Source organism: Malania oleifera, chromosome 4 (genome assembly GCF_029873635.1).
Source record: "Malania oleifera isolate guangnan ecotype guangnan chromosome 4, ASM2987363v1, whole genome shotgun sequence".
Classification (NCBI taxonomy): Eukaryota; Viridiplantae; Streptophyta; class Magnoliopsida; order Santalales; family Ximeniaceae; genus Malania; species Malania oleifera.
In genome coordinates this window covers 112,163,926-112,191,197 of record NC_080420.1, presented here as the reverse complement: position 1 = coordinate 112,191,197, position 27,272 = coordinate 112,163,926, and the positions used below count along the sequence as shown (strand labels likewise).

The 27,272-nt window shown below is 37.1% G+C and overlaps 1 protein-coding gene across 3 annotated transcripts in view; it reads right to left on the bottom strand.

Moving 5' to 3' along the window:
• LOC131154564 (branched-chain-amino-acid aminotransferase-like protein 1) overlaps nt 1-27,272 on the bottom strand; it is an 83,551-nt gene that overhangs the window by 10,031 nt on the left and 46,248 nt on the right. For all 3 annotated transcript variants that reach the window (XM_058107402.1, XM_058107404.1, XM_058107403.1), the window contains 2 exons: nt 27,112-27,195; nt 26,315-26,386 (listed from right to left, as the gene is read on the bottom strand). In XM_058107402.1, coding sequence (XP_057963385.1) covers nt 26,315-26,386; nt 27,112-27,195 — 156 coding nt within the window. The remainder of the gene's footprint in view (nt 1-26,314; nt 26,387-27,111; nt 27,196-27,272) is intronic.

Below are 27,272 nucleotides of genomic sequence, written 5' to 3'. Positions count from 1 at the left end.
TAATAACTGCCACCCCTTTTTGACCAAATTTACACCATCTACCACTTTCTTCAATCTTCTCTTCTCTTTTCCTTATTATTCTTTTGTTGTGGGGCCCACAAATTGGTGGACTCTACTTACCACACAAATCTCTACCTCACTACCAATTTGGGGATGTTTCTAATCTTTAATATTTCCTTTCAAAAATTCTAACCTTTGTGTCTCTCCCCCTCCAGCTCAAGCCTCTCGCTGCTCTTCATTCTTTCTCAGACGTTTACAATATTGGCTAAGTTCAAGCAATGGTTGAACTTAGTTCCATTGACTACCTAAGTCAATATATCAGCGGGATTCTCCTTCGTGTCAATTTTCTGGAGTCAAAACTATCCATTATTCATTATTTAATGAAGAAAGTGATACCTAACATCAATGTGCTTAGTTCTAGCATAATAGACCTGATTCTTTGCTTAATGAATAGAACTTTGATTATCATAGTACACCATCACCTTTTCTTGGTGAATTCCCAATTCTGCAATCAAACCTTGAATCCAAATGGCATCTTTTATAGCATCTTCAGCTGCCATATATTCTTCTTCTGTAGTAGATAATGCAACTATGAATTGCAAAGTAGACCTCCAGCTGACTGGTCCCTTTGCCAAAGTAAAAACATATCATGTAGTAGATCTTCTATTATCCAGATCACTTGCATAATCTGAATCTACATATCCCACAAGAAAGTTATCTAAACTACAAGGATCTTTTCCAAATTTCAAACCAATATTCATGGTACCATTAAGATGCCTAAAAACCCACTTAGCTACTTCCCAATGCTTTTTACCTAGATTATGCATATATCTACTAATTACACCGACAGCTTGAGAAATATTAGGACTAGTACATACCATCTGTTGTGTCGAGCACTCCACTTGTGCCAAACACCAATACTGCAACTATTACTATTGAAAATATAATCAAACTAAAGCAATGTAGAAACTAATAATCAAATATAGCAATAAAAAAAAAAAAAACACACACACACACACACACAAAAAAAAATTTACGAGATTCGAAAAAGAATTACCTACGCCCTCAGGCGCTAACGATCAATCCACTATTTCCAAAAAATTACAACTTGGGCAAATTTCAAATTACAATACCCTAGAGTACAAATAATATTTGTAACTCTACAAAAATGGGAGGTGTATTTACAAATGGTGAGAGAAGCTCCTTATATACCTTCAAACTAAAGGCTTGAAAAAAAACCTTCCCAACAATGTGAGACTAAAAACCCAACAAATCTCCACCTTGACGATAAATTCAACAAATTTTTTTGTCACAAACATTCTCTGGAGTCTCACGTCATCGGTGTCTTCCAAAAGTATTCAGACATGCAAGATATTGATTAAGTCCAAACAATACTTGAACTTGATTGTTGTCACAACCATGGTCAACATATCTACGAGATTCTCAGTTGTAGCAATCTTCTGAAGAAGTATTCTGCCTTCATCAATTATGTCCCACATAAAGTGAAATCGAACGTCGATATACTTCATTCGTGCATGGAAGACTTGGTTCTTTGCCAAATGAATAGCACTCTGGCTATCACAGAACACAGTAATGTGCTTCTGAACAACTCCCAAATTTCCAAGTAAACCCTACAACAAAATAACTTCCTTAACGGTCTCTGAAGCTGCCATGTACTCTGCTTCTGTCGTAGACAAAGCAATAGTAGGTTGTATGGTAGACCTCCAACTTAGTGGATCATTAGCAAATGTAAAGACATATTCAGTAGCTGATCGATGTTTATCCATATCACCAATAAAATCAAAATCCACATATCCAACAACATGTTGATCAATAGTATTATTTTTCTCAAATACTACACCAACATCAATAGTAATTATAATGTATTTCAAAATCCATTTCACAGCTTGCCAATGTCCTTTACCCGGATCATGCATATACCTGCTCACCATACTAACAGTTTGTGAAATATCAGGTATTGTACAAACCATTGCATACATCAAACTACTAACTGCACTTCCATAATGAACTTGTGACATATACTTACGTTCCTCATCTGAATTAGGAGATAAAAATGTACTAAGTTTGAAGTGAGGAACAAGCGGAGCGCTAACTAGTTTTGACTCCTCAAACATGCCAAAACTTTGTACTACCTTCTTCAAATACTATTTCTGAGTCAAACTAACTCTCCCTCTCACTTTGTCTCTGCATATCTCCATGTCAAATATCTTCTTTGCTTCACCAAAATCTTTCATCTTGAATTCTTGACTTAACTGACCTTTCAGTTTGTTGATTTCTTCCCTGTGCTTTGAACATATCAACATATCATCAACATACAAGAGTAAATATATAAAGATCCATTTTGTAGTCTGCGAAGAATAAACACAATGATCATATTTATTTCTAATGTACTTGTGACCAATCATAAATTGATGAAATCGTTTGTACCACTGTCTTGGAGACTGTTTTAAACCATACAACGATTTTCCCAGTTTGCATACCCAATCTTCTTTTCCAGCAACCTTTAATCCATCTGACTGAATCATACAGATTTCCACTTCCATATCACCACATAAAAATGCAGTTCTTACATCGAGCTGAACTAGTTTAAGATCATTTTGCGCTACCAAAGCCAACAAATATCGAATGGAAGAATGTTTAACAAATGGAGAAAATACTTCATTATAATCAATACGTTCCTTCTGTGCGTAGCCCTTAGCTACCAATCTAGCTTTGAAGCGAATATTATTTGCATTTGAAAATCCTTCTTTCTTTGCATAAACTCATTTGCAACCAATTGCTTTCTTACATTTGGGCAGCTAGGCTAGCTCCCAAGTCTGATTCTGATGAAGAGACTGCATTTCTTGATTCATTGCTCTTTTCCATTTGTCTAATTCAAAGCTCCTCACTGCTTACTTGAAAGTGCAAGGAAGATCATCATCTACAACTAGAAGTGCATAGGCCACCATGTCAGCATATCGAGCAAGTTTTCAAAATCCTCTTCTTAGCCTCTTGAAAAGCAATTGATTCTTGTTGCTATGGAGATTCTTGGAATGAAATCTCCTCTTCTTGTACACTGTTCTCCACTGTAACTGGACAGTTACATCATGTGGCCTCATTTCTCACTGAGTCTCCCAATATTATCTCAACCTCCACCTTTTGTTTAGTATCACTGGTCTTTTCTTCAACTCATGACTCCTAACGAATTGTTTTCTTTATCATCGCAAGTTCATCAAAAGTCACATCCCTGCTTAGAATTATTTTTTTCATCTCTAGACACCAAAGACGGTATCCTTTGACTCCTACACTAATCCCCAAGAATTGTACTTTCTTGGCTCTTGGATCCAATTTAGATTCTTTAACATGATAATAAGCAACAGTACCAAATACATGTAAAGAATCATAATTATTAGTAAGTTTTCCATACCATACCTCATAGGATGTTTTTCCCCCAATCACAGATGACGGTAGACGATTGATGAGATGACATGCATATCTAACAGCCTCAGCCCAAAACCTTTTGTCCATACCTTCATCTTGACATATCTTCAAAAGTGAATCACTCGTGTATTCACCACCATTATCTGAAAAAATAATGCATACCACTTAATGAAGCAGTTCTGGTAGGCCCCCATACATTTGTATGGATGTAGTCTAAAATACCTTCAATCTGGTGGGTTGCAGTGCCAAATTTCACTCTTCTCTGTTTTCCCAGAATACAATGTTCACAAAATTCAAGCTTACATACCTTTGCACCCTTCAACAAATTCAAGCTTACATACCTTTGCACTCTTCAACAAGCCTCGCTTAACCAATTGTTGCAAAGACTTTTCAACTGCATGTGCCAATCACATATGCCATAACCTGGTTGTATCTGAGCCTACATCATTCTCAGAAACAACAGCTGCTGAGCCAATAACTGTACTACCTTGAAAATAATACATATTATTTTTCCTAATACCTTTCATCACCACAAATGCACCTGATTTAACCTTTAAGGTTCCATCTTTAGATTCTAAAGCACCCAATGAGATCAGATTTTTCTTTAGGCTTTGAACATATCTAACATCAGTCAAAGTTTTAATAGTTCCATCTTGACATTTCAACTGTATTAAACCTATTCTAGTTATTTTATAGGTATAATAATTTCCCATAAAAACAACCCCACCATCTAATTTTTCAAAATGATAAAACCATTCCCTATTGGGACACATGTGATTGAAACAACCAAAATCCAAAATCCACTCACCACAGTAATGTTTCGAAGATGTTTCAATAAGAGATAAATCTGACTCACTTCCATCATGCTTGGCTATATAGGCATTAGAAGGTGCTTTCCCATTATTCTTTTGCTGCAATTTAGGGTAATCTTTCTTCCAATGTCCTTTCTTATGACAAAAGGCGCATTCAACATTAGCAGTTCTCCCTCGAGATTTACTCCTCCTTCTAGGTTTACGACTTTGAGGACGTCCCCTTATTATCAGTGCTTCTGCTACTGTTTCCTTATGGACTCTCTGGTCCTTCTTTCTACATCCAGTATTAATCAATGCAATACAAATAGCATCAAAACTAACTTTATCCTTCCCATACAATAAAGTGGTGGTGAGATGGTCATAATCATCAAGGAGAGAAATCAGTAGCAACAAGGTCTTATCCTCATCTTTGATCTTTTCATCCAAATTTAACAAATCAACCCAAATTTTATTAAAAGAATTTATGTGGTCATTTATAGAAAGACCTGGTTGATAGTGGAATCGAAACAATTTCTTTTTCAAATAGAGCCGATTTTCCATTCTCTTGGTCATAAATGTACCTTACAATGTTTTCCAAAATTTCTTTGAAGATGTCTCCCTCATAACACAATATTTCTGATTTTTAGCAAGATACAAACGAATTGTACCACATGCCTAATGGTTGATCTTCTCCCAATCTTTGTCGCCCATGTCCTTTGTTTTCTCACCAAGAGCAACATCTAATTTTTGCTGGTACAGGATGTCCATCACCTCACATTGCCACATACCAAAATTATTGGTACCATCAAATTTCTCCACCTCAAACCAAGCATTAGCTATTGTCTTTGAAGATGACAACGAAGCTGTTAGGGTGGGAGTTCGTGTGGACAGAGTTTCTTCTACTGCTGCAGGCGTTATTTCTGCCATCTTCCAAAACTATATATCCAACAGCAAACCAACAAAACAGAAGGCCTAGGATGAATAGTGCTGCACTTATCCTAACCGTGTCTACTCTATATATCCTATGAAATTCCACTTTGATCAGGCCGACCTCCAAGAAGTGACTGAGCTGCAATGGTCTATGAGAACTTGCTTAGACAAGATCTTTCTAGGCATTAAAAATTGGAATGAAGGATCCTAACAGAGAAACACCTTTGTATTGGCACTATTTAACCTACCTCTGATACCAATTGTTGTGTCGAGCACCCCACTTGCGCCAAACACCAATACTAAAACTTTATTGAATATATAACCAAACTAAAGCAATGCAAAAACAAATAATCAAAGACAACAATAAAAAACAACACAAGAATTTACGAGGTGTGGTAAAAAATTACCTACGTCATCGGGCGCCGACAATCAATCCACTATTTCCAGAAAATTACAACTTGGTCAGATTTCAAATTACCAATAGTAATTAGAAATACCCTAAAGTACAAATACTATTTGTAACTCTACAAAATTGGGAGGTGTTTTTACAAATGGTGAGGGAAGCTCCTTATATACCTTCAAACTAAAGGCTTAAAAAAACCTTCCCACCAATGTGGGACTAAAAAACCAACAAAAAAAGAGTTATGATGGTGATTAAAGGTGCTCTTGTTGTACTAAAGGGCACAAGGAGAAATAACCTATATTTTTTGCACAGATACGGTTGTAGGTGGAGCCAATACCGCAGTGGAAAAATCAAAAGGAGACATATTTGATACTACAAGGCTTTGGCACATGCAACTTGGACATGCCAGTGAAAAAGCTATGCAAGGGCTAGCAAAACAAGGCTTTTTGAAAGGTGCCAAAACTTGCAAATTAGAATTTTGTGAATATTGTGTACTTGGAAAACAAACGAGGGTGAAGTTTGGTCCTGCTGTCCACCAAACAAAAGGCATTCTTGACCATGTACATATTTATGTGTAGGGTCCCACAAGACTCCATCATTTGGCGGAAAACATTGGTTCGTCACTTTTGTACATGACTTCTCTAGAAGACTTTGGGTGTATACCATGAAGCATAAAGATGAAGTCCTAACGTGTTCTTAGCTTGGAAGAAGATGATTGAAAACCAGACAGGAAGAAAGATCAAGTACCTATGATCAGACAATGGTGGTGAATACAAGTCTGATTCATTTCAGAAATTTTGCAAAGATGAAGGAATCAGGAGGTATTTCACCGTGAAGGGAACTCCACAATAGAATGGCATAGCAAAAAGAATGAGTCGCACTTTGTTGGAAAAGGTGAGATTTCTGCTATCCAACGCTGGTTTGGGTAAGGCGTTTTGGGCGAAAGCTGTTACATACGCCAGCTATATCATCCACAAACTGTCATCCGCAGTACTTGAAGGAAAAACACCCATTGAGGTATGAACTGGAAACATGCTACTGATTATGATTCCTTACTTATTTTTGGTTGTCTAGCTTATTACCATGTAACTGATGGAAAGCTTGATCCCCGAGCAAAAGAAGCCATTTTTCTTGGCTTTAGCAGTGGTGTGAAAGATTAGAGGTTGTGGAGTAAAGAAGCGAAAAAGGTGATATTTAGCAGGAATGTCATTTTTTACGAAAGTGGAATGCTCGGGAAAAGAAAAGAAGATGCACCCATGGAAAGGCTAACAAAGGTAATTTGCAAGATGCAAAAATCAGAAAGGCAATATAAGACCTCAATCTGAATATACTCTTCCAGTCACAAAAGAAAATGATGAAGGAGACGATGAAGAGAAGGAACCAGCAAAAAAGCCACAACAACAAGAAGAGTTTATTGCAACCATGTGACCTAGAAGAGAGATTAAGAAGCCAATGCGATATACAGACATGGTTGCGTATGCCCTGCCTGTAGTTGAAGATGATATTCCTTCCATATATAAAGAAGTTGTTGCATGTTCTAAAAATGTGGAATGGAATAAAGCCATGAATGAAGAAATACAATCTCTTCGAAAGAATGATGCCTGGGACTGGGAGCTTGTAAAGTTGCCCAAAGGAAAGAAAGCAATTGGTTCCAAATGGGCCTTTGCCAAGAAGGAAGATCCAAGTAAGAAAGAGAAAGTTAGATTCAAGGCTCGGTTGGGGGCAAAAGGGTATGCTCAAAAGGAGGGAATTGATTATAATGAAGTTTTCTCTCCAGTAGTGAAGCATTCCTCTATTCAAATTTTGTTATCCATGGTAGCTCAATTCGATTTGAATTTGATTCAACTTGATGTGAAGACGACTTTCTTACATGGAGATCTTGAAGAAGAAATTTATATGACGCAACCAGATGGCTTCAAGACAAAAGGAAAAGAAGACTAGGTGTGCAAGTTGAAAAGGTCTTTGTATGGTTTGAAACAATCTCCAAGGCAATGGTACAAAAAATTTGATTAAATTATGAAAGACCATGGCTACATAAGAAGCCAATATGATCATTGTGTTAATCTTCTGAAATTGAATGATGGCTCTTTCATATATTTTCTCTTGTATGTTGATGACATGTTGATTGCAGCCAAAAGTACAAAAGAGATTGAAGAATTGAAGACCAAATTGAAGATGAAATTTTAGATGAAAAATCTCGATGAAGCCAAGAAAATTCTTCGAATGGAAATCACTCTTGACAAGGAAAAGGGTGTTGTGTGCCTAACGCAGAAGCAATATTTGAAGAAGGTACTACAACAATTTGGCATAAAATAAAATACAAAAGCAGTAAGTACTCCTTTAGCTCTCTATTCTAAGCTCAATGCAAAATTGTCTCCAAACACTGATTAAAAGAAAAAAGAAAAATATGGAACGAATACCTTATGCTAGTTTGGTGGGAAGTCTCATGTATTTGATGGTGTTGGTTTTTTAGTCCCACATCGGTGGGAAGGTTTTTTTAAGCCTTTAGTTTGAAGGTACATAAGGAGCTTCCCTCACCATTTGGAAATACACCTCCCATTTTTGTTGAGTTACAAATAGCATTTGTACTCTAGGGTATTTCTAATTAGTATTGGTAATTTGAAATTTACCGAACCTAGAAAATTCTTGTGTTGTTTTTATTGCTGCCTTTGATTATTAGCTTCTACATTGCTTTAGTTTGTTTATATATTCAATAGCAATAGTTGTAGTATTGGTGTTTGGCACAAGTGGGGTGCCCAGCACAACAATTGGTATTAGAGCTAGGTTAAATAGTGTCAATACGAAAGTGTTTCTCTGTTAGGATCCTTGATTCCAATTTTGTATGCCTAGAAAGACCTTGTCTAAGTAAGTGCTCAGAGACCATTGCAGCTCAGTCACTCCCTGGAGATCGACCTGGTCAAAGTGGAATTTCATAGGATATACAGAGTAGACACAGTTGGGATAAGTGCGCTACTATTCATCCTCGGCCTTCTGTTCTTTTGGTTTGCTATTGGATATATAGTTTTGGAAGATGACAAAAATTACGCCTACAGCAGTAGAAGAAACTCTATCCACATGAACTCCAAACCCAACAGCTTCATCGTCATCTTTAAAGACGATAGCCAATGCTTGGTTGGAGGCAGAGAAATTTGATGGTACCAATAATTTTGGTATGCGGCAATGTGAGCTGATGGACATCCTATACTAGTAAGAATTAGATGTTGCTCTCGGTGATAAACCAGAGGACATAGGTGACAAAGATTGGGAAAACATCTACCGTCAGACATGTGGTACAATTTGTTTGTATCTCGCTAGAAATCAGAAATAATGAATTATAAGGGAGACATCTGCAAAGAAATTGTGGAAGACATTGGAAGGTACATTTATAACCAAGTGTCTGTAAAATCGGCTTTATTCATAGTTTTAAATAAAGGTCACGACCATTACGTAACACCATTACGTAACGGTTTTTTGGGTTACTAATACCTTTACACACCACGAAACCAGTGAGAAGAAAAATCACGGTCGTAGTGGCCGTTACGAACCGCGACCGTTACGTAACCGCCACAAGACTGTTACACCAAAAAAATTATTTTACTTTTTTCTTTTTCTTCTCATTTTTTCCCTCTCCTTCATAAATCATTCTCAATATACCATGTGGCGAGAGGAAAAGATTATAATGAGGATGACAATGATACAAAATTTACTATTTCTTTAAATACTCACAATAAATGCATTAATTAACAATTTGAAAACACTAGTTAGGATATTTTATTTTGATTATATTAATAATGTGATATTTATGTTCTATGTTTTTCAACTTCAACTACCTTTCTTTTCTAGCTATTTTATATTTGTATTATTTGTATGTCTTATGTGTATAATAGATTAATGGAGTGTATAATGTATTTTGTTCTATTAATTAATTTAGCACATAAGAATTTATCACAAATAAGATTAATGAGAAGTATAAATACACATGCGAACACGTACTTTTTCTATCAATGGTGGTTTAAAACAAATGTAAACTTGTTGCCCTTACCAAATAACTTAGTTACTCAAACTAAAGGATCCAAAATACACTAAAACTCTTTCTAAGAAGGGCTAAAAGTTTAAAACATGTAAGTACGCTAATATGCAAAAGGTTGTCTGTGCTTCAAAAAAATTCACAGCCGTTACACCTGCTTCCCGTTATGTAACATCCGCTACTCCCGCTTCCCGTTACACCTGTTACCGTTACGTTACGCTACCCGCAGCCGCGATTTAAAAATTATGGCTCAATTTGAAAAAGAAATTGTTTCTCTTCCAGTATTAACCAGGTATTTCTATAATTAACCACATAAATGCTTTCAATAAAATTTGGGTTGATTTGTTGAATTTGGATGAAAAGGTCAAAGATGAGGATAAGGCCTAGTTGTTACTGAATTCACTCTTTGATGATTATGAACATCTCACCACCACTTTATTATATGGGAACGATAAAGTTACTTTTGATGTTGTTTGTACTGCATGATTAATACTAAAAGCAAAAAGAAGGATCAGAGAGTCCATAAGGAAACAATAGCAGAAGCACTGACGATAAAAGGACGTACTCAGAGTCGTAAGCCTAGAAGGAGGAGTAAATCTCGAGAGAGACCTGCTAAATATGAATACGCCTTTTGTCAAAAGAAAGGATATTGGAAGAAGGATTGCCCTAAATTGCAGCAAAATAATAAGGGCAAAGCACCTTCTAATGCCTATATAGTCAAGCATGATGGAAGTGAGTCAAATTTTTCTCTTATTGGAACATCTTCGACACATTAATGCGGCAAGTGGATTTTGGATTCTGGTTGTTCCAATCACATATGTCCCAATAGGGAATGGTTTTCCCATTTTGAAAATTTAGAGGGTGGGGTTGTTTTATAGGAAATGATAGTACCTATAGAACAACTGAAATAAGTTCAATACAATTCAAACATCAAGATGGAACTGTTAAAACCTTAACTAATGCTAGATATGTTCCACACCTAAAGAAAAACCTGATCTCATTGGGTGCCTTAGAATCTAAAGGGTTCACTATTACTTTGAAAGGTGGAAACTCAAAGGTTAAATCAGGTGTGCTTGTGGTGATGAAAGGTATTAGGAAAAATAATTTGTGTTATTTTCAAGGTAGTATAGTTATTGGCTCAGCAACTATTGTTTCTGCGAAAGATGCAAGCTCAGATACAACCAAGTTATGGCATATGTGATTGGCACATGCTGGTGAAAAACCTTTGCAACAATTGGTTAAGCGAGGCTTGTTGCAAGGTGCAAAAGTATGTAAGTTTGAATTTTGTGAACATTGTATTCTGGGAAAACAGACAATAGTGAAATTTGGCACTGCAACCCACTGGACTGAAGGTATTTTAGACTACATCCACACAAATGTATAGGGGCCTACCAAAACTGCTTCATTGGGTGGTATGTATTATTTTGTCACTTTTTTTGATGATTTTTCTAGAAGAGCTTGGTTGTATGCTATGAAAAATAAAAATGAAGTGTGATATTTTCCTTAAGTGGGAAAAATTGGTTGAAACTCAAACTGACAGAAAGATCAAACTGCTCAAATCAGATAATGGTGGTGAATACATGAGTGATCCGTTTATGAAGGTATGTCAAGATGAAGGTATTGCTCGACACTTTACAGTTAGAAATACACCACAACAAAATGGGGTGGCAGAGCGCATGAATCAGACTTTATTGGAGATAGTTCGATGTATGTTGTCTAATGCTGGGTTGGATGAAAGGTTTTGAGCTGAGGCTATTAGATATGCGTGTCATCTCATCAACCGTCTACCATCATCTGTAATTGGGGGGAAAAACATCTTATAAGGTGTGGTCTAGAAAACCTGCTAATGATTATGATTCTTTACATGTATTGGGTATTGTTGCTTATATCATGTTAAAGAATCTAAGTTGGATCCAAGAGCCAAGAAAACAATATTCTTGGGGATTAGTGCAGGAGTCAAAGGATACCGTCTTTGGTGTCTAGAGACGAAAAGAATGATTCAAAGCAGGGATGTGACTTTTGATGAACTTGCGATGATAAAGAAAACAATACGTAAGGAGTCACCAGTTGAAGAAAAGACCAGTGGTACTCAACAATAGGTGGAGGTTGAGACAATATTAGGAGACTCAGTGAGAAATGAGGCTACATGATGCAACTCTATAATTACATTGGAGAATGGTGTACAAGAAGAGATTTCAATCCAAGAATCTCCACAGCAACAAGAATCAATTGCTTCTCAGAGGCCAAGAAGAGAAGTTCGGAAACCTAGTTGGTATGCTGAAATGGTGGCCTATGCACTTCCAGTTGTAGATGATGATATTCCTCTCACTTTCAAGGAAAAAGTGAGAAGTTCTAAATCAGACAAATGGAATATAGCGATGAATGAAGAAATGCAGTCTCTTCAGCAGAATCAAACTTAGGAGCTAGCCCAGTTGCCCAAAGGAAAGAAAAAAATCGGTTACAAATGGGTTTATGCAAAGAAAGAAGGATTTCCATATGCAAATAATGTTCACTTTAAAGCTAGATTGGTAGCTAAAGACTACGCACAAAAGGAAACTATTGATTATGATGTTTCTCCAGTTCTTAAGCATTATTCCATTCGAATTTTGTTGGTTTTCGTAGGAACAATTTGATCTTGAACTAGTTCAGCTCAATGTAAAAACTACATTTTTTTGGAAAAGGAAATCTGTATGACTCAGCCAGATGGATTTAAGGTTGGAAAAGAAAATTGAGAATGCAAACTAGGACAATCATTGTATGGTTGTCGAAAGTACATTAGAAATAAACATGATCATTGTGTTTATTTTCGCATACTACAAAATGTATCTTTTACATATTTACTTTTGTATGTTGATGATATGTTAATAGTTTCAAAGAACAAGGAAGAAATCAAAAAACTGAAAGGTTAGTTAAATCAAGAGTTCGAGATGAAAGATCTTGGTGAAGCAAAGAAGATAGTTGACATGGAGATATGCAAAAACAAAGTGAGAAGGAGAGTTAGTTTGACTCAGAAACAGTATTTGAAGAAGGTAGTACAAATTTTGGCATGTCTGAGCAATCAAAACCTAAAATCCATATGAATGATTTCTGTATTTCTTTTAATAATTCTTTGTACAAGTTAATTCACTACTTCTAATACAATCGAGTATGCTAAAATGGAAACAATCTCCTAGAATAATCTCTCTTAATAATATACAATTCTCTACATAAATATCCCCTAAATCACTCCAAGATACTTAGGATCTCTACACTCTCCCTCAAGTTGGATCATAGATATTGATCATATCCAACTTGCAAATGAAATCATCAAAACTCTATCGGGCTAACCCTTTGGTAAAGATGTCTGCTGTTTGTTCCTTGGTAGGCACATAAATCAAACAAATGGTTCCTTCTTCAACCTTTTCTTTAAAATAGTATCGGTCTACTTCTACACGCTTAGTTCTGTCATGTTGAACTAAATTAAGAGAGATACTTATGGCTATTTTGTTATCACAGTAGAGTTTGATAGGGAATTTCACCGTGATCTGTAGTTCTTCCAAAAGTTTCCGTAACCACAATCCATAACATATCCCTTGTGCAACTGCCCTGAACTCAGCTTCAACACTACTTCGAGCCACTACATTCTGTTTTTCACTCCTCCAAGTCACCAAACTTCCCTATACAAAGGAGCAATACCCAATGGTAGACCTTCTATCTTCTGTTGATCCTGCCCAATCAGCATCTGTGAAAACTTCTACTTTTTTTCTTCACACTTCTTGAAGAAGAGTCCTTTGCCCGGAGAACCCTTGAGATACCCGAGAATCTTGTACACAGCCTCTAGGTGTATCTTCTTTGGTGAATGCATGTGTTGGCTTACCACACTTACTGCAAATGCGATGTCGGTCTGGTATGTGATAGATAGATTAGTTTACCAACCAATCTCTGATACCTCTCCTTTTCAACCAATATTCCATAGTCTTCAACTCTCTTTACTTCTTCAATTGGGGTTTCACTATGTTTGCATCCAAGCATGCCAATTTCGATTAGGAGATCAAGTATATACTTTCGCTGAGAGACACTGATACCCTTTTTTGATCTAGCAACTTCCATTCCCAAGAAGTGCCGCATTTGTCCCAAGTCTTTAACTTCAAACTCAGTGGCTAAGACTTTCTTCAATCTTTCCATCTCCACTATATCATCTCCAGTTAGGATTATATCATCAACATACACAATCAGAATTGTTTTCTTCCCATTTTCAGACTGTTGGGAAAACATAGTGTGATCTGATTGCCCTTGTCGATATCCTTGGTTCTTTATCACCTTCGCAAATCTGTCGAACTATGCTCTAAGAGATTGCTTGAGTCCATATAGGGACTTCTTGAGTTTACATCTGTCTTCTTCACCTTTATTACTGAAATTGGGTGGTATCATGTAGACTTCTTCTTCTAACTCACCATTTAGAAATGCATTCTTAATGTCAAGTTGCTGAAGTGGCCAATCCAAGTTGGCTGCCAATGACAGGGGAACCTGAATTGTATTCAATTTTGCCACCGGTGAAAACGTCTCCGTATAGTCAATGACATAGATCTGTGTAAACCCTTTTGCAACAAGACGAGCTTTATACCGTTCAACTGTCCCATCAGCTTTATATTTCACCATGAAGCCCCATTTTCAGCCTACTAGCGTCTTCCCTCTTGGCAAATTCATAACATCCCAAGTTCCATTCTTTTCCAATGCCTGCATTTCCTTCATGACGGCTTCCCTCCATTCAAGAATCTCCAAGGCTTCCTGGATATTATTTAGAATTTTTATCCTGGCAAGGTTAGAGGTAAAAGCATAAAATCCTATAGACAGAGTTTTATAAGACACGTATTTTGATCAGGGATAGAGAGTACATGACCTAGTTTGTTTTCTAAGAGCAATGAGTAAATTGATGTCATCAACTGCAGACTTATCAGAAGGAAGCTCATGGCCATTTGGACCTATTACCTGATCGGGATTGGGCAAGGACTCATGGTTACTCGGAGCTATCACCAGTTCCAACTCTCTTGGTGCCTCAAGTTTGAAATTCTCCCTGTTCTTTGATTTTGGCTTCCTTGAGTAAACAAGTATCTCCTTGTTATTTTGTTTTTCAGCATCTCCCCCTGTGTTCAAGTGGTCTTTTATACCCCCTGAAGAGAGGGCTTTTGGAAGTAAGGAGTGGTTTCAAAGAACGTGACATCAAGGCTAACAAACAATTTTTTTTGTGACAAGATCATAACTATTGTAGCCTTTCTGAGTAGGAGAGTAACCAATAAACATGCACTTAATGGCACGAGGTTATAATTTATCCCTATTGTGCGCATGAACATGTACAAATGCAGAACACCCAAAAAATTTTAGGGAGAGATTGAAGTTGAGCCGAGAGTTGGGAAAACATTCTAGGAATTTTTGGAGAGGAGTGGTGAAAGAAAGAACCCGACTGGGCATTCTATTAATGAGATATGTAGCTATTAAAATGGCATCGCCCCAAAAATATTTTTTCATATTTGTAGTGAACATCAATGCCTGAGCTACTTCAAGAATATGCCTATTTTTGCATCCGGCAACCCCATTTTGTTGAGAGGTATCCACACAAGAACTTTGATGGATAATTCCATTTGCTTGAAGACAATTTCCCAAGATAGTATTGAAATATTTTGTACCATTATTAGTACGCAAGATTTGAATGTGAGTTTGGAATTGTGTTTGAATCATGGAGTGGAAATTGATAAAAATAAAACGGACTTCAGTTTTACCTTTCAACAAGTAAACCCAACAAATACGAGTGTGACCATCAATAAAAGTAACAAACCATTTCGTGTGAATGCGATTAAGAGAGCTTGAGGGCCCCCATAAATCACTGTGAATCATAGTAAAAGTTCTGGATGGTTTGTATGTGGATTTTGGAAAGGAATTACGATGGTGTTTTGCAAGTTCACAAATCTCACACTGAAAATCAGAAGACATCTTATGTGAACAAATGGAAGGAAATAAACGTCTTAAAGTATTGAAAATTTGGATGACCCATCCAAGAATGCCATAACAAAATTTCACTACTCCTAGAAACAAATGCAGAATCACAAATTGCAGTTTGACATTGTTCACTCATATTAGCCTCCTTAAAGTAGTAGAGTCCCTCACACTCATTAGCATTTCCAATCGTCTTCCTCGATGATAGGTCCTGAAAAACACAATGAGAGGGAAGAAATTTAGTAGAACAATTGAGATTCTTAGTTAACTAGCTAATGGATAGTAAGTTGCAAGATAAATTAGGAACATGAAGAACAGACTCTAGTGTGATGGAGTCAGAGAGTCGGATATTCCCTTTGCCTACGACAGACAAAAGTGATCCATCTGCAATTTCAACTTTCAAATTTCCAACACAGGGTGAATACGATGAGAAATGATGATAGGCATCGGTCATGTGGTGAGAGGCACCAGAATCAATAATCCAAGGAGTTTTGGATCTAGTGGTCATACTCAAGACTTGCAAAAAATTACCTTTTTTGGCTAAAGAACCCGAAGAAATATTTGCGGAAAACAAAGCTCTGTAATAACTAAACGAGGTCTGGTCCGCCGACCTAGATAGACCCTGCCTTACCATTTTCTCATCAATCCCGATCTCCCCATCGAAACCAAAACCGTCAAAGTCTCGCTCCATTCTTTCCTCTGCTTCTTGTTCTTCTTCCTCCTCTCGGCCACGCAATGCGGAGTGACGGCCCACATTATTGGGAGGGAGCTTGCGGCGGATGTCAATGAAACGGCAGAGGACCGGGTCGACGCTACATTTGTGAATGTAGAAGGCAGAGATGGCCATGATAGAGGCACCGATCAAGGCGGCCATGGCCAAATGCAGCGACAAAGCCGGTGACGAAGAGGAATCCATGGGGACGAGTGCAATTGGTCTAAGCAACTGCATGTGCGAAATGCTATGCAAGGTGATGGAGGAGTTCTCGGCGTCGGAGTAGGTCTCACGGACGGCATCCCAGACTTCCTTTACCGACGGCAGGAAAAGAAAAGTCCTCCCGATCGACGGCTTCATGGAGTTCACCAACCACGCCGTGACCATGGAGTTCTCCGATTTCCATTTCTAAAGGGCGGCAGCTTCGGTTGAGGCAGGTCTCCGTGTCTCACCAGTAAGAAATCCCAACTTTCCCTTGCCATTGATCACAAGTTTAAATGATTATGCCCATTCTCGGAAATTCTTGCCATTCATCTTCTCCACAGTGAGCTGGAAGGACGAGTTGTCGAGTCATGTTGAGCCCATGGTAGAGATAGCTTTGTTCTCACCCTAGTGAGATTCAGAGGTCATCGAACCTCTACTTTGGGTAGCGGTTTCCGCCATTCATAGTTAGGTTTAATCTCCTAGCTCTAATACCATGAAATCAGAATGAATGATTTTTGTATTTCTTTTAATAATTCTTTGTACAAGCTAATATACTACTTATAATACAATCAGGTATGCTAAAAATGGAAACAATCTCCTAGAATAATCTCTCTTAATAATATACAATTCCCTACATAAATATCCCCTAAATCACTCCAAGATACTCGGGATCTCTACTAAACCAATTAGCACTCTGCTTGCTCCTCACTTCAAACTTAGTGGATCTTTATCTCCTAATTTAGATGAGGAACGTAAGTATATGTCGCAAGCTCTTTATGCAAGTGCAATTGGTAGTCTGATGTATGCAATGGTTTTGTACAAGACTTAATATTTCATAAGTTGTTAGTATGGTGTGCAAGTATACCCATGGTTCGAGTAAAGGACATTGGCGAGCTGTGAAATGGATTTTTCGATTCATTATGAATACTATTGATATTGGTATAGTATTTGAAAAAAATAATACTATTGATCAACATGTTGTTGGATATGTGGATTTTGATTTTGTAGGTGATCTGGATAAACGTCGATCAACTACTGAATATGTATTTACATTTGCTAATGTTCCAGTGAGTTGGAGGTCTACCTTACGGTCTACTATTGCTTTGTCTACGACAGAAGCAGAGTACATGGCAGCTTCGGAAGTTGTTAAGCAAGCTATTTGGTTGTAGGGTTTACTTGAAAATTTGGGAGCTATTCACAAGCACATTACTGTGTTCTGTGACAGCCAGAGTACTATTCATTTGGCAAAGAACCAAATCTACCATGCACGAACGAAGCACATCAATGTTCGATTTCACTTTATGCGGGACACAATTGATGAAGGCAAAATACTTCACTAGAAGATTGCTACAGCTGAGAATCCTGCGGATATGTTGGCCAAGGTTGTGACAACAATCAAGTTCAAACATTGTTCGGACTTAATCAATATCCTGCAAGTCTGAATACTTTTGGAAGGCACCGATGATGTGAAACTCCAAAGAATTTTTGTGACTAAAAATTATGTTAGATTTATCGTCAAGGTAGAGATTTGTTGGTTTTTAAGTCCCACATCGGTGGGATGATTTTTTTAAGCCTTTAGTTTGAAGGTATATAGGGAGCTTCCCTTACCATTTTTAAAAACTCCTCCCATTTTTGTAAAGTTACAAATAGTATTTGTACTCTAGGGTATTTCTAATTACTATTGGTAATTTGAAATTTGCCCAAGTTATAATTTTCTGGAAATAGTGGATTAATCGTCGGTGCCCGAGGACGTAGCTAATTCTTTACCGAATCTCGTAAATTCTTGTGTTGTTTTTTATTGTTGTCTTTGATTATTAGTTTCTGCATTGCTTTAGTTTGGTTATATATTCAATAGCAATAGTTGTAGTTGGTGTTTGACACAAGTGGGATGCCCAGCACAAGAGTTTTCAATGGTGATTTTTAATCCTTTGGAATCTAAATAACCAATTGAAATCAATTTTATTTTCAAATCAGGTACATACTAGACATTTGTCAGCTCTAGAGTTGTTCCATTATGCAGCTCCAATCGAATAGTACCAACTCCTTTCTTTTGGCATGGACGGTCTGTTGGATATGTGGCTCATATTGAGTGGAACGCATGCACCAGTAAAGCATGGTGAAGCAAAGAACAAGGAAGGGGGCTACAGGAAGAAACTGTCAACTGTTTGATTAACGGTCAGTTTAGCCTCGGTAGATAATCGTCAACGGTTTTAGTCCATACCATTGACGGTTTGCTGAAATTGTCAACAGTTTTGTTCGGCGCAGATCACGGATTTTGAATCGAGAAATTGATAGATTGGAAGATTTCAGAGGATTTTCCTTCAGGGTTTGCTAGAGGAGTGTTTTAGATATATTTTAAGTCTTCTGTACTCATAAGGTTGATATATAAACTATATTTGTAACCTTTGATATAAGCTTGACGTTTTGATAGTTTAAATCGGCCGCTCGCTCCCGTGAACGTAGGCTAATTGCCAACCATGTAATTTCTTGTGTCGTGTGTTCTTTTTTGCTTTCCTTTATTCTCTTGTGAGTGATTGTTTCCGTATATTCATTGTCGGTTGCTTGCATTACTCGTTCGGATTTGATTTGTTGGTTTTTGTTGCGCATTGGCATTCAGGCCACTCTGCACAACACGATCACTCCCATGAGTACTTTTCCACCATCTACTATTTCAAGACTAGTGAAATAGCTTTTATTGTATGTCATATGGTGGGTGCGTCCCGAACCTAGGATCCATTCATCAAGCTGACATTCTATTATGGAGATAAGAGCCATGTTTATATCCTCATTAGATTCATCAACTACATTAGCACTTGTGCAGGCGCTCACATTCTGCTTCTCCTTCTGCTTCAATTTAGGGAAGTCCTTCTTCCAATGGCCTTTGTTGTGACAAAATCCGCATTCATCTTTAGCAAAGAATCTTATTTCATTCGAAGAAACTACTCTCAATTTGGGGCGAGACTTGTTCCTTTTGGATGTTTTGCGGCTTTTGGACCTCCCCCATACCACCATAGCTTCTAATGCATTACTTTCAACTTCTTTATCCTTTTTGCGGACTTCATGATTTATCAATGCATCTGAGACATCCTTAAAAGAAAGAGTATCTTTCCCATACATTATGGTGGTTACAAAATGCTCATAAGGATCAGGCAAGGAGTTTAGCAAAATAATAGCTTTATCTTCATCTTTAATTTCTTCATCTAAATTTAACAAATGAGCCAGCAGTTTGTTCATAATATTCAAATGATCGATCATAGACGTACCTCCCTTGTATTGGAATCAAAAGGGTTTCTTTTTAAAATGCAGCCTATTTTGGACGTTCTTCATCATGTATTTGTCTTCCAGCTTCTGCCATAGCATCTTGGCTATGTTTTCTTTCATGACGGCATACTTGACATCTTTCACGATGTACAGCCAAATCGTCCTGCAAGCTATTTGATTCAATTGCTTCCAATCTACCGCCTTCATGTCATCAGGTTTATCTTCCAACGTTATGTCTAGTCCTTGTTGATTAAGAACATCCATAACTTCACATTGCCACATTCCAAAGCTATTACTTCCATCAAATTTTTCGACTTCAAACTTTTTGTTTGAAACAGCAACGGTTGTAGCTTTGGAACCACTTGTACTTCTATCTTCGTTTGCCATCTTTCTCTAAATCAAGTATATTGCTCTGATACCAATTGTTAGGAGCGTGGTTGAACAGTATCCGCATATGTGAATAGTAACATATACCAATGTATACAAATTCAGCTTTATTTGATACAACTTATTTTATACCCAATTCAAGATCAAATTGATATGGAGAACAGCAATGAAGAACAAACCACACAAATACAATACCGATATTTTTACGTGGAAAATTCTCCAATTAGGAGAGAAAAACCACGGAACAGCCAAAAGCAATTCACTAATTCAAATGAGGAGAATACAACAATACAAAAGAAAAACTCTCAAATTCTCTCTCCACACTCAAATACAAAAATTGGCTAAAAAGCCTTCAAATACAAGGAATTCTAAGTTTTTTTGGGGATGATTGAAATGAGATGGGATAACTCCGCCTGTGATGCACTTAATGTCCTAATTTTTTCACACACAGCCGGTCCCAAGCCTAGGTAAAAGAGGAGGGTTGCGTTAGGTAGCTGACAGCTAGCGTAAAATTTGTCAGATCACTATGATATGTATCCTTACCGAATATTTGCTGGGACGTCCCCTACAAGCGACGCGTTGCACTTGAACCACCCGGGTGTAGCGAAAAGTGTGCGAGGGTGGGCTAGGTCGTCGCCCCAAAGCGACATGCCATGTCGGCACCCAAGTACGGTGTCAAATATGCAAGGGTTTCTGCATCATTCTGGACGTGGGCAAGTAAAGATGTTAGTTCAGGAAACTAAGATTAGATTAGCAACTTGGAATATAGGGACACTTACGGGTAAAAGCATGGAAATTGTGGATACAATGATCAGAAGAAGAATTAATATAATTTTCCTTCAAGAAACTAAGTGGTTGGGGGGAAAAGCTAGAGAAATTGATAAATCAGGATTTAAACTTTGGTACACTGGAAAAGAAAAACATAAGAATGGAGTAGGCATTATTATAGACAAAAACTTAAAAGATAGCATTGTGGATGTAACTAGAGTAGGGGATAGAATTATAAAAATCAAGATGGTATTAGGACAAGAGATAATAAATATCATTAGTGCTCATGCTCCTCAAGTCGGCTTAGCAAAAAATCTTAAGAGACAATTTTGGGAAGATATGGATAGTATTATACAAGGCATTCCAGGGACTGAAAAAATATTCATAGGAGGAAATCTGAATGAACACGTTGGAAGGGATAATAAAAATTATGAGAGGATACATAGAGAATATGGATATGGAGACAAAAATGAGTTTGGGTAGATGATCTTAGACTTCGCTATGTCATATAATTTTAGTATAATGAATACTTGCTTTAAGATGAGAGAAGAACACTTAATAACCTTTAAAAGTGGACAAAATAGAAGTCAAATAGATTTTTTTCTTAACTAGGAGGGTAGGTCGTTTATCATGCAAGGATTGTAAAGTTATTCCAGGTGAAAGTTTAACCACACAACATAGAGTCTTAGTGTTAAATATATGTATTAAAAAATGGAAGAAAAATGATAAAATAAACCAGTGTAAGAGAACTTAGAACCTAAAAGGGAAAAATATAATAAAATTTAAAGATAAAATGATTAAAGATAGGGATTGGACCAAAGAGGATGGGATAGATACAAATACTCTTTGGAATAGATTAGCTAGCTCTATTAAAAAGATAGCAAAAGATATTTTAGGTGAATCAAGGGGAAGATTCTCGAATAGCAAAGAGAGTTGGTAGTGGGATAAAGATGTACAAAAAATCATAAAGACAAAAAGAATTTGGTATAAAACGTGGCAAAAATGTAGAAACAGAGATAACTTTGAAAAATATAAGGAGGCAAGAAAAGATACAAAAAAGACCGTTAGTGAAGCTAAATATAGATCATTTAATAGTTTGTATGATAGATTAGGTACAAAAGAAGGAGAAAGAGATATATTTAAACTTGCTAAAGTTAAAGAAAGGAAGAGTAAGGACTTAGGAAATGTAAAATGTATAAAAAGTGAGGATGATATAGTCTTGGTTAAAGACGAAGACATTAAAGAAAGATGGCGAAGTTACTTTAGTAAGTTGTTTAATGAAAACCAAATAGAAGGCTTAAACTTAGAATTGTCAAATAAGGAAAAGACTAAAAATATGAGATTTATTCGCAAAATTAGCACTAAAAAAATGAAAAATGGGAAAGCTATGGGACCAGATAACATCCCAATTGAAGTTTGGAAATGCTCAAGTGATAACGGAATTATATGGTTAACTAATTTATTTAATACAATTGTAAAAACTAAGAAAATTTCATATGAATGGAGGAAAAGCACTTTAATACCTATATACAAAAATAAAGGAGATATTCAAAATTGTAATAACTATCGTGGAATTAAACTTATGAGTCATACGATGAAACTATGGGAAAGGGTAGTTGAACAAAGATTAAGGATAGAAACGAAGGTCTCAGAAAATCAATTTGGTTTTATGCCTGGGAGATCTACCACAGAAGTTATTTATCTTTTAAGAAGATTAATGGAAAAGTTTAGAGAAAAGAAGAGAGACTTGCATATAATTTTTATTGACCATGAAAAAGCATATGATAGGATACCTAGGGAAGTTCTATAGTGGGTTTTAGAAAAAAAAAGGTGTATGTAGTAGGTATACCGATGTCATTAAGGATATGTACGAAGGAGCAATGACTAGAGTAAGGACTATAGATGGAGAAACTAGAGAATTTCCAATCACCATAGGTGTGCATCAAGGATCTGCTTTGAGTCCTTATCTTTTTGCTTTAGTGATGGACCAATTGAATGAGAGTATTCAAAAAGAGGTTCCATGGTAAATGTTGTTTGCAGATGATATTGTATTAATTGATGAAACTAGAGATGGAGTAGAGCTGAGTTAGAATTATGGAGAGAAGCTTTGGAATCTTAAGGCTTTAGGATAAGTAGAAATAAGACAGAATATATGAAACGTAATTTTAGTAATGATAGGAGGAATATTGGGAACAAAGTTAAACTTGATGATGAAGAAATAAATAGCACTTGTAGATTTTGATACCTTGGATCTATTATGCATACTGAAGGAGAAATTGAAGATGATGTAATGCATAGAGTTAAAGTAGGTTGGGTAAAATGGAGAAGTGCTTCAAGCGTGCTTTGTGATCGTAGAATGCCCTTAAAATTGAAGGGGAAGTTTTATAGGACAGCTATAAGACCAGCAATGCTATATGGATCAGAATGTTGGGCGACGAAGAAACATAATATCCAAAAAGTAAAAGTTGCCGAGATGAGAATGCTTAGATGAATGAGTGGTATAACATTGAAAGATAAATTAAGGAATGAACATATTCGTGGTAAGTTAGTGGTAAGTTAGGTGTAACTCCTATAGAAGATAAGATAAGGGAGGGACGACTCCGATGGTATGGACACTTGCAACGTAGGCCACATAGTGCACCTGTGAGGAAGAGTGACTTAGTTACTGTGGGGGACAATAGAAGGGGTAGGGGTAGACCTAAAATAACTTGGGAGGAGATAGTCAGTAAGGATTTAATATCCTTGAATCTGTCAAAAGAAATGGTTCATGATTGCATAAATTAGCGGAAAAGAATTCATATAGCCGACCCCACCTAGTGGGATTAAGACTTGGTTTTGTTGTTGTTGTTGTTGTTTTATTGAAATGAGATGTGATGAACCTATCAAAATACGAGTACTGTAGCAGTTGTGCAGTACTATAGTAGTACTGTGCAGTATTGTAGTAATAACAACTACCACCTCTTTTTGACCAAATTTACACCATCTACCACCTTCTTCAATCGTATCTTCTCTTTTCCTTATTATTCTTTTGTCATGGGACCCACAAATTGGTGGTGGACTCTACTTACCTCACATTAAACATGGCTGAACTATCAAAGGAAGAAGCTTGAGGAGAAGATTAAGGGCCATCATTGGTGACCCATTGGATTCCAGCTTACGCTTCATTCATGGATGGTATAGATTCACTAGCAAGAATCTGATCCAGATGGGCTAAGCTTGAAACTCAACCCAACAAAAACTTGGCAGCCAAAAATTCTGCCCTTTGCCTCTTAATCATCTCAATGTTGGAATTAACTGGTTGATGGATGTTTTGTTCCTCCCACCTACCCTTCAAAGTGCTATAATACTCACTACTAGACCTACCTTCTTGGTCATATTTGAAAAAATTTTCATAAGAGATTAAAAATACAAGTTTGACTTTTATCTTAAGAGAAGCTTTCATGAAGATCTTCCCATACAGCCTTGGCTGTTCTATGAAACATCACATTCACAGCAATCGTTGCTCCATGCTATTCTACAACCACACAAGCAATATATCATTCTCTTTCATCCAATATTCATAATATTTGGAGTTTGGAGATGGAGGAGAATGCACAAATACTTGGACTTCCCTTTCGCATTAATATACATGCACACTGCCTGAGACCACAACAGGTAGTTGGAGGATCCAACCAATTTGATGGTTGTGATCTATACATTAACGGTATCAGCCAAAGTTCTCTTTATAGAGGCCATAAAAATCACCCCCTATACACAACAATCAGCGCACACAGAATATGAATAACGCAGAAACGATAGAGAATCAGGCAGCAAACATAAGCACAACAGGCACCTAATAACCTACACGGTAACACAGCAGCTGCAGGTATTGTTGCTGGTAGCAACCATAGAAGGAAGTGCAAAGTCATTGAACACGCAACCAACCACAACTGAAACAAGATTGCAAGCAAGCAAGCAATCACGAATATGTAAAATTAAACAGCTTCATCATGCCAACAGCAGCCAGAATGGCAGAATAGCACAGGCAGTATTCTCAAAACAGAGAATAACTGTTTCACATCACCAAACCACCACAAACAGACAGCATATCAAGGATGCTGCACAGCCAAACCAAAATAAAAAAGGGTCCCTAAGTGACTCTCAAACCAACCAGAAAATCAGATTTGAGAATTAAAAACAAATAACAGAGTATCGAAGAAATAGCTGTGATAATTTCACATTTAGAGGTGATTAATGCTCTGATACGATGTTGTGAGGTTAGAGATGGAGAGAAGAAAAGAGGAAGAGAAGAGAGAAAAAGAAGAAGAAAGTAAGAGAAAGGAAGAGGAGGCAGTATCGTGGAGAGTTACGGTGCAGCTCCACGTCTGCGCGCTTTTATACTAATAATAAGAAAATTATTAAGGACGAAAACACCCCCACTCACACAACCTAATTGCTGAAATAACCTATTCTCTTCTAACAAAATCCTTTGGGACATCACACCTCTGGCAGTGTTTTGGCTTACCTGGAGAACAGAAAGGCCAGGGCTTTTGAAGGAACAGAAACATCCTTGGAAGATTAGAGCATTTTTTTTCCCTTCAGCTTTCGGTTTATTTTCTTTTTATTTTTTCTGACAGAGTAGTTTCTCTTTTAGTTTTTGTTGAGAACCTGCAGTGTGCATTTTTCAAGTCTGTTTTTTTTGTGCTTGGAGTCCTTTGCACAAAAACATTTACCCTATGGGAGAGATCGTGGATTCAGATTTGTGTGGAGTTGGACAAAATAAATTATATTAAATTTTGTCCAAACCCACCTAAATACTAATACAATGCTTGAAATACATGCTCCTAAACATAGCTTTATATATTAAAAAAAAATAGTAGCATCAGCATTTATTTACAAATCTATTCTAACAAAAATACCTTTTTTACAGATACTAAATATCCACTAAATTTTTATTGTGTTACAGAAACAAATAATGTAATATCCAGAGAAGTGAAATGACCAAGCCTTGCATCACACACTCAAATATTATTAAGCCTTACTCTCACCCAAAAACAACAAACTTCAGTACAGAAATTCATTTAGCAGGTTTTAAAAGAAGCACAACTGACCACGACATTTCATTTCCAACTAGCATGTCCATACCTTGGATGGTAAGCATCAAACTCAACCTCTCTACAAGATTATAGAAAAAATCCTACCACCCTCCCCCCTTTCATCTTCTTTCTTCTTTTCTTCAGCAAAAACAGTCACTTAAAATTGGGTTCATGCATGCCCTAAATTTTATCTTCATGAAGCCTACATCCTCTGCTTCACAGTTCTCAAGCATTTAAGGAGGCATCTGTCTCCTAATTTGGCAACTAGTATAGAGAAGTTGAAGGCTTCTTCACAGCCCATCTAATGATAGTTACAACTTAAGGATGAAAGTTCATACAACTTACAGTTGCTCGAGTTATGCCAGGAAGGCAGTAATCAGCATGGGGTGTTAGAACACGGCCCTTCTTCACTAAGAACTGCATTTTGAAACAAACAAAACTTTGTTAGTGTGGAATCCAACAATGAAAATGCAAGAACTGTCACATCCATAAGGAGTAGGGTAGCTCTGTGTGAGCGGCGCGCTGCCACCTGAGTCTTGGTGCTAACCCAAGGCCTTGGGTTCAAATCATCTCATCCCCAGGGCTTTGCCCACCTTTGTCATCCCCCACCCTCACCCCCCCTCCCCAAAAAAAAAAGGGAAAATGTCAAAGGCATCAATTTACTATATCAGGAGGAAATGCAGTAAAATGCATCAGCCACTGAAAAAAAATTTAAAAAAATAGAAATAAAACATGCAGCTCACTGTAAGTCTGCAACAGACTCCTGCTTTAGCAGAGTCCAGGGGCGGTCAGATGCACCCAACTATACTCCCACATGCAGAGGGGCTATTTCCAGGGCTCATGATTCCCCAATCCCAAGGACCAACCTTGCCAATGCACAGAAGCCTCGCCATAAAAATATGAATAAATAATGAAAAATTTTATGTGCTAGGTACTAAGGTGATCACATAATTGGAAGTTCACAGCCATCTTTACAACTTAGATGTGCAAAGTAGAAACTCCTAGTGGGGTCACAGTGGGTGCCATCTTCCTACAGTATTGGTATGCCTGTAGCTCATCCATATGGTTTTCCCTACAGAAGTCTAGAACTTCTTCAAAGTATAAATAGTCAAGGATACAAAATGTAGGCAAATTAGTCTTACAATGTTCGTGGCATTTGTTTCAGAAACATAACCATCCTTGTCAAGCATGATTGCATCATCAGCTCCTGCATTATTTCCTTCTATCTGCATTACATCAGATGACTAAGTTATATGCAAGCTAAAGGCAGTTTTAATTGACAATATATTGGAAACTTTACAGA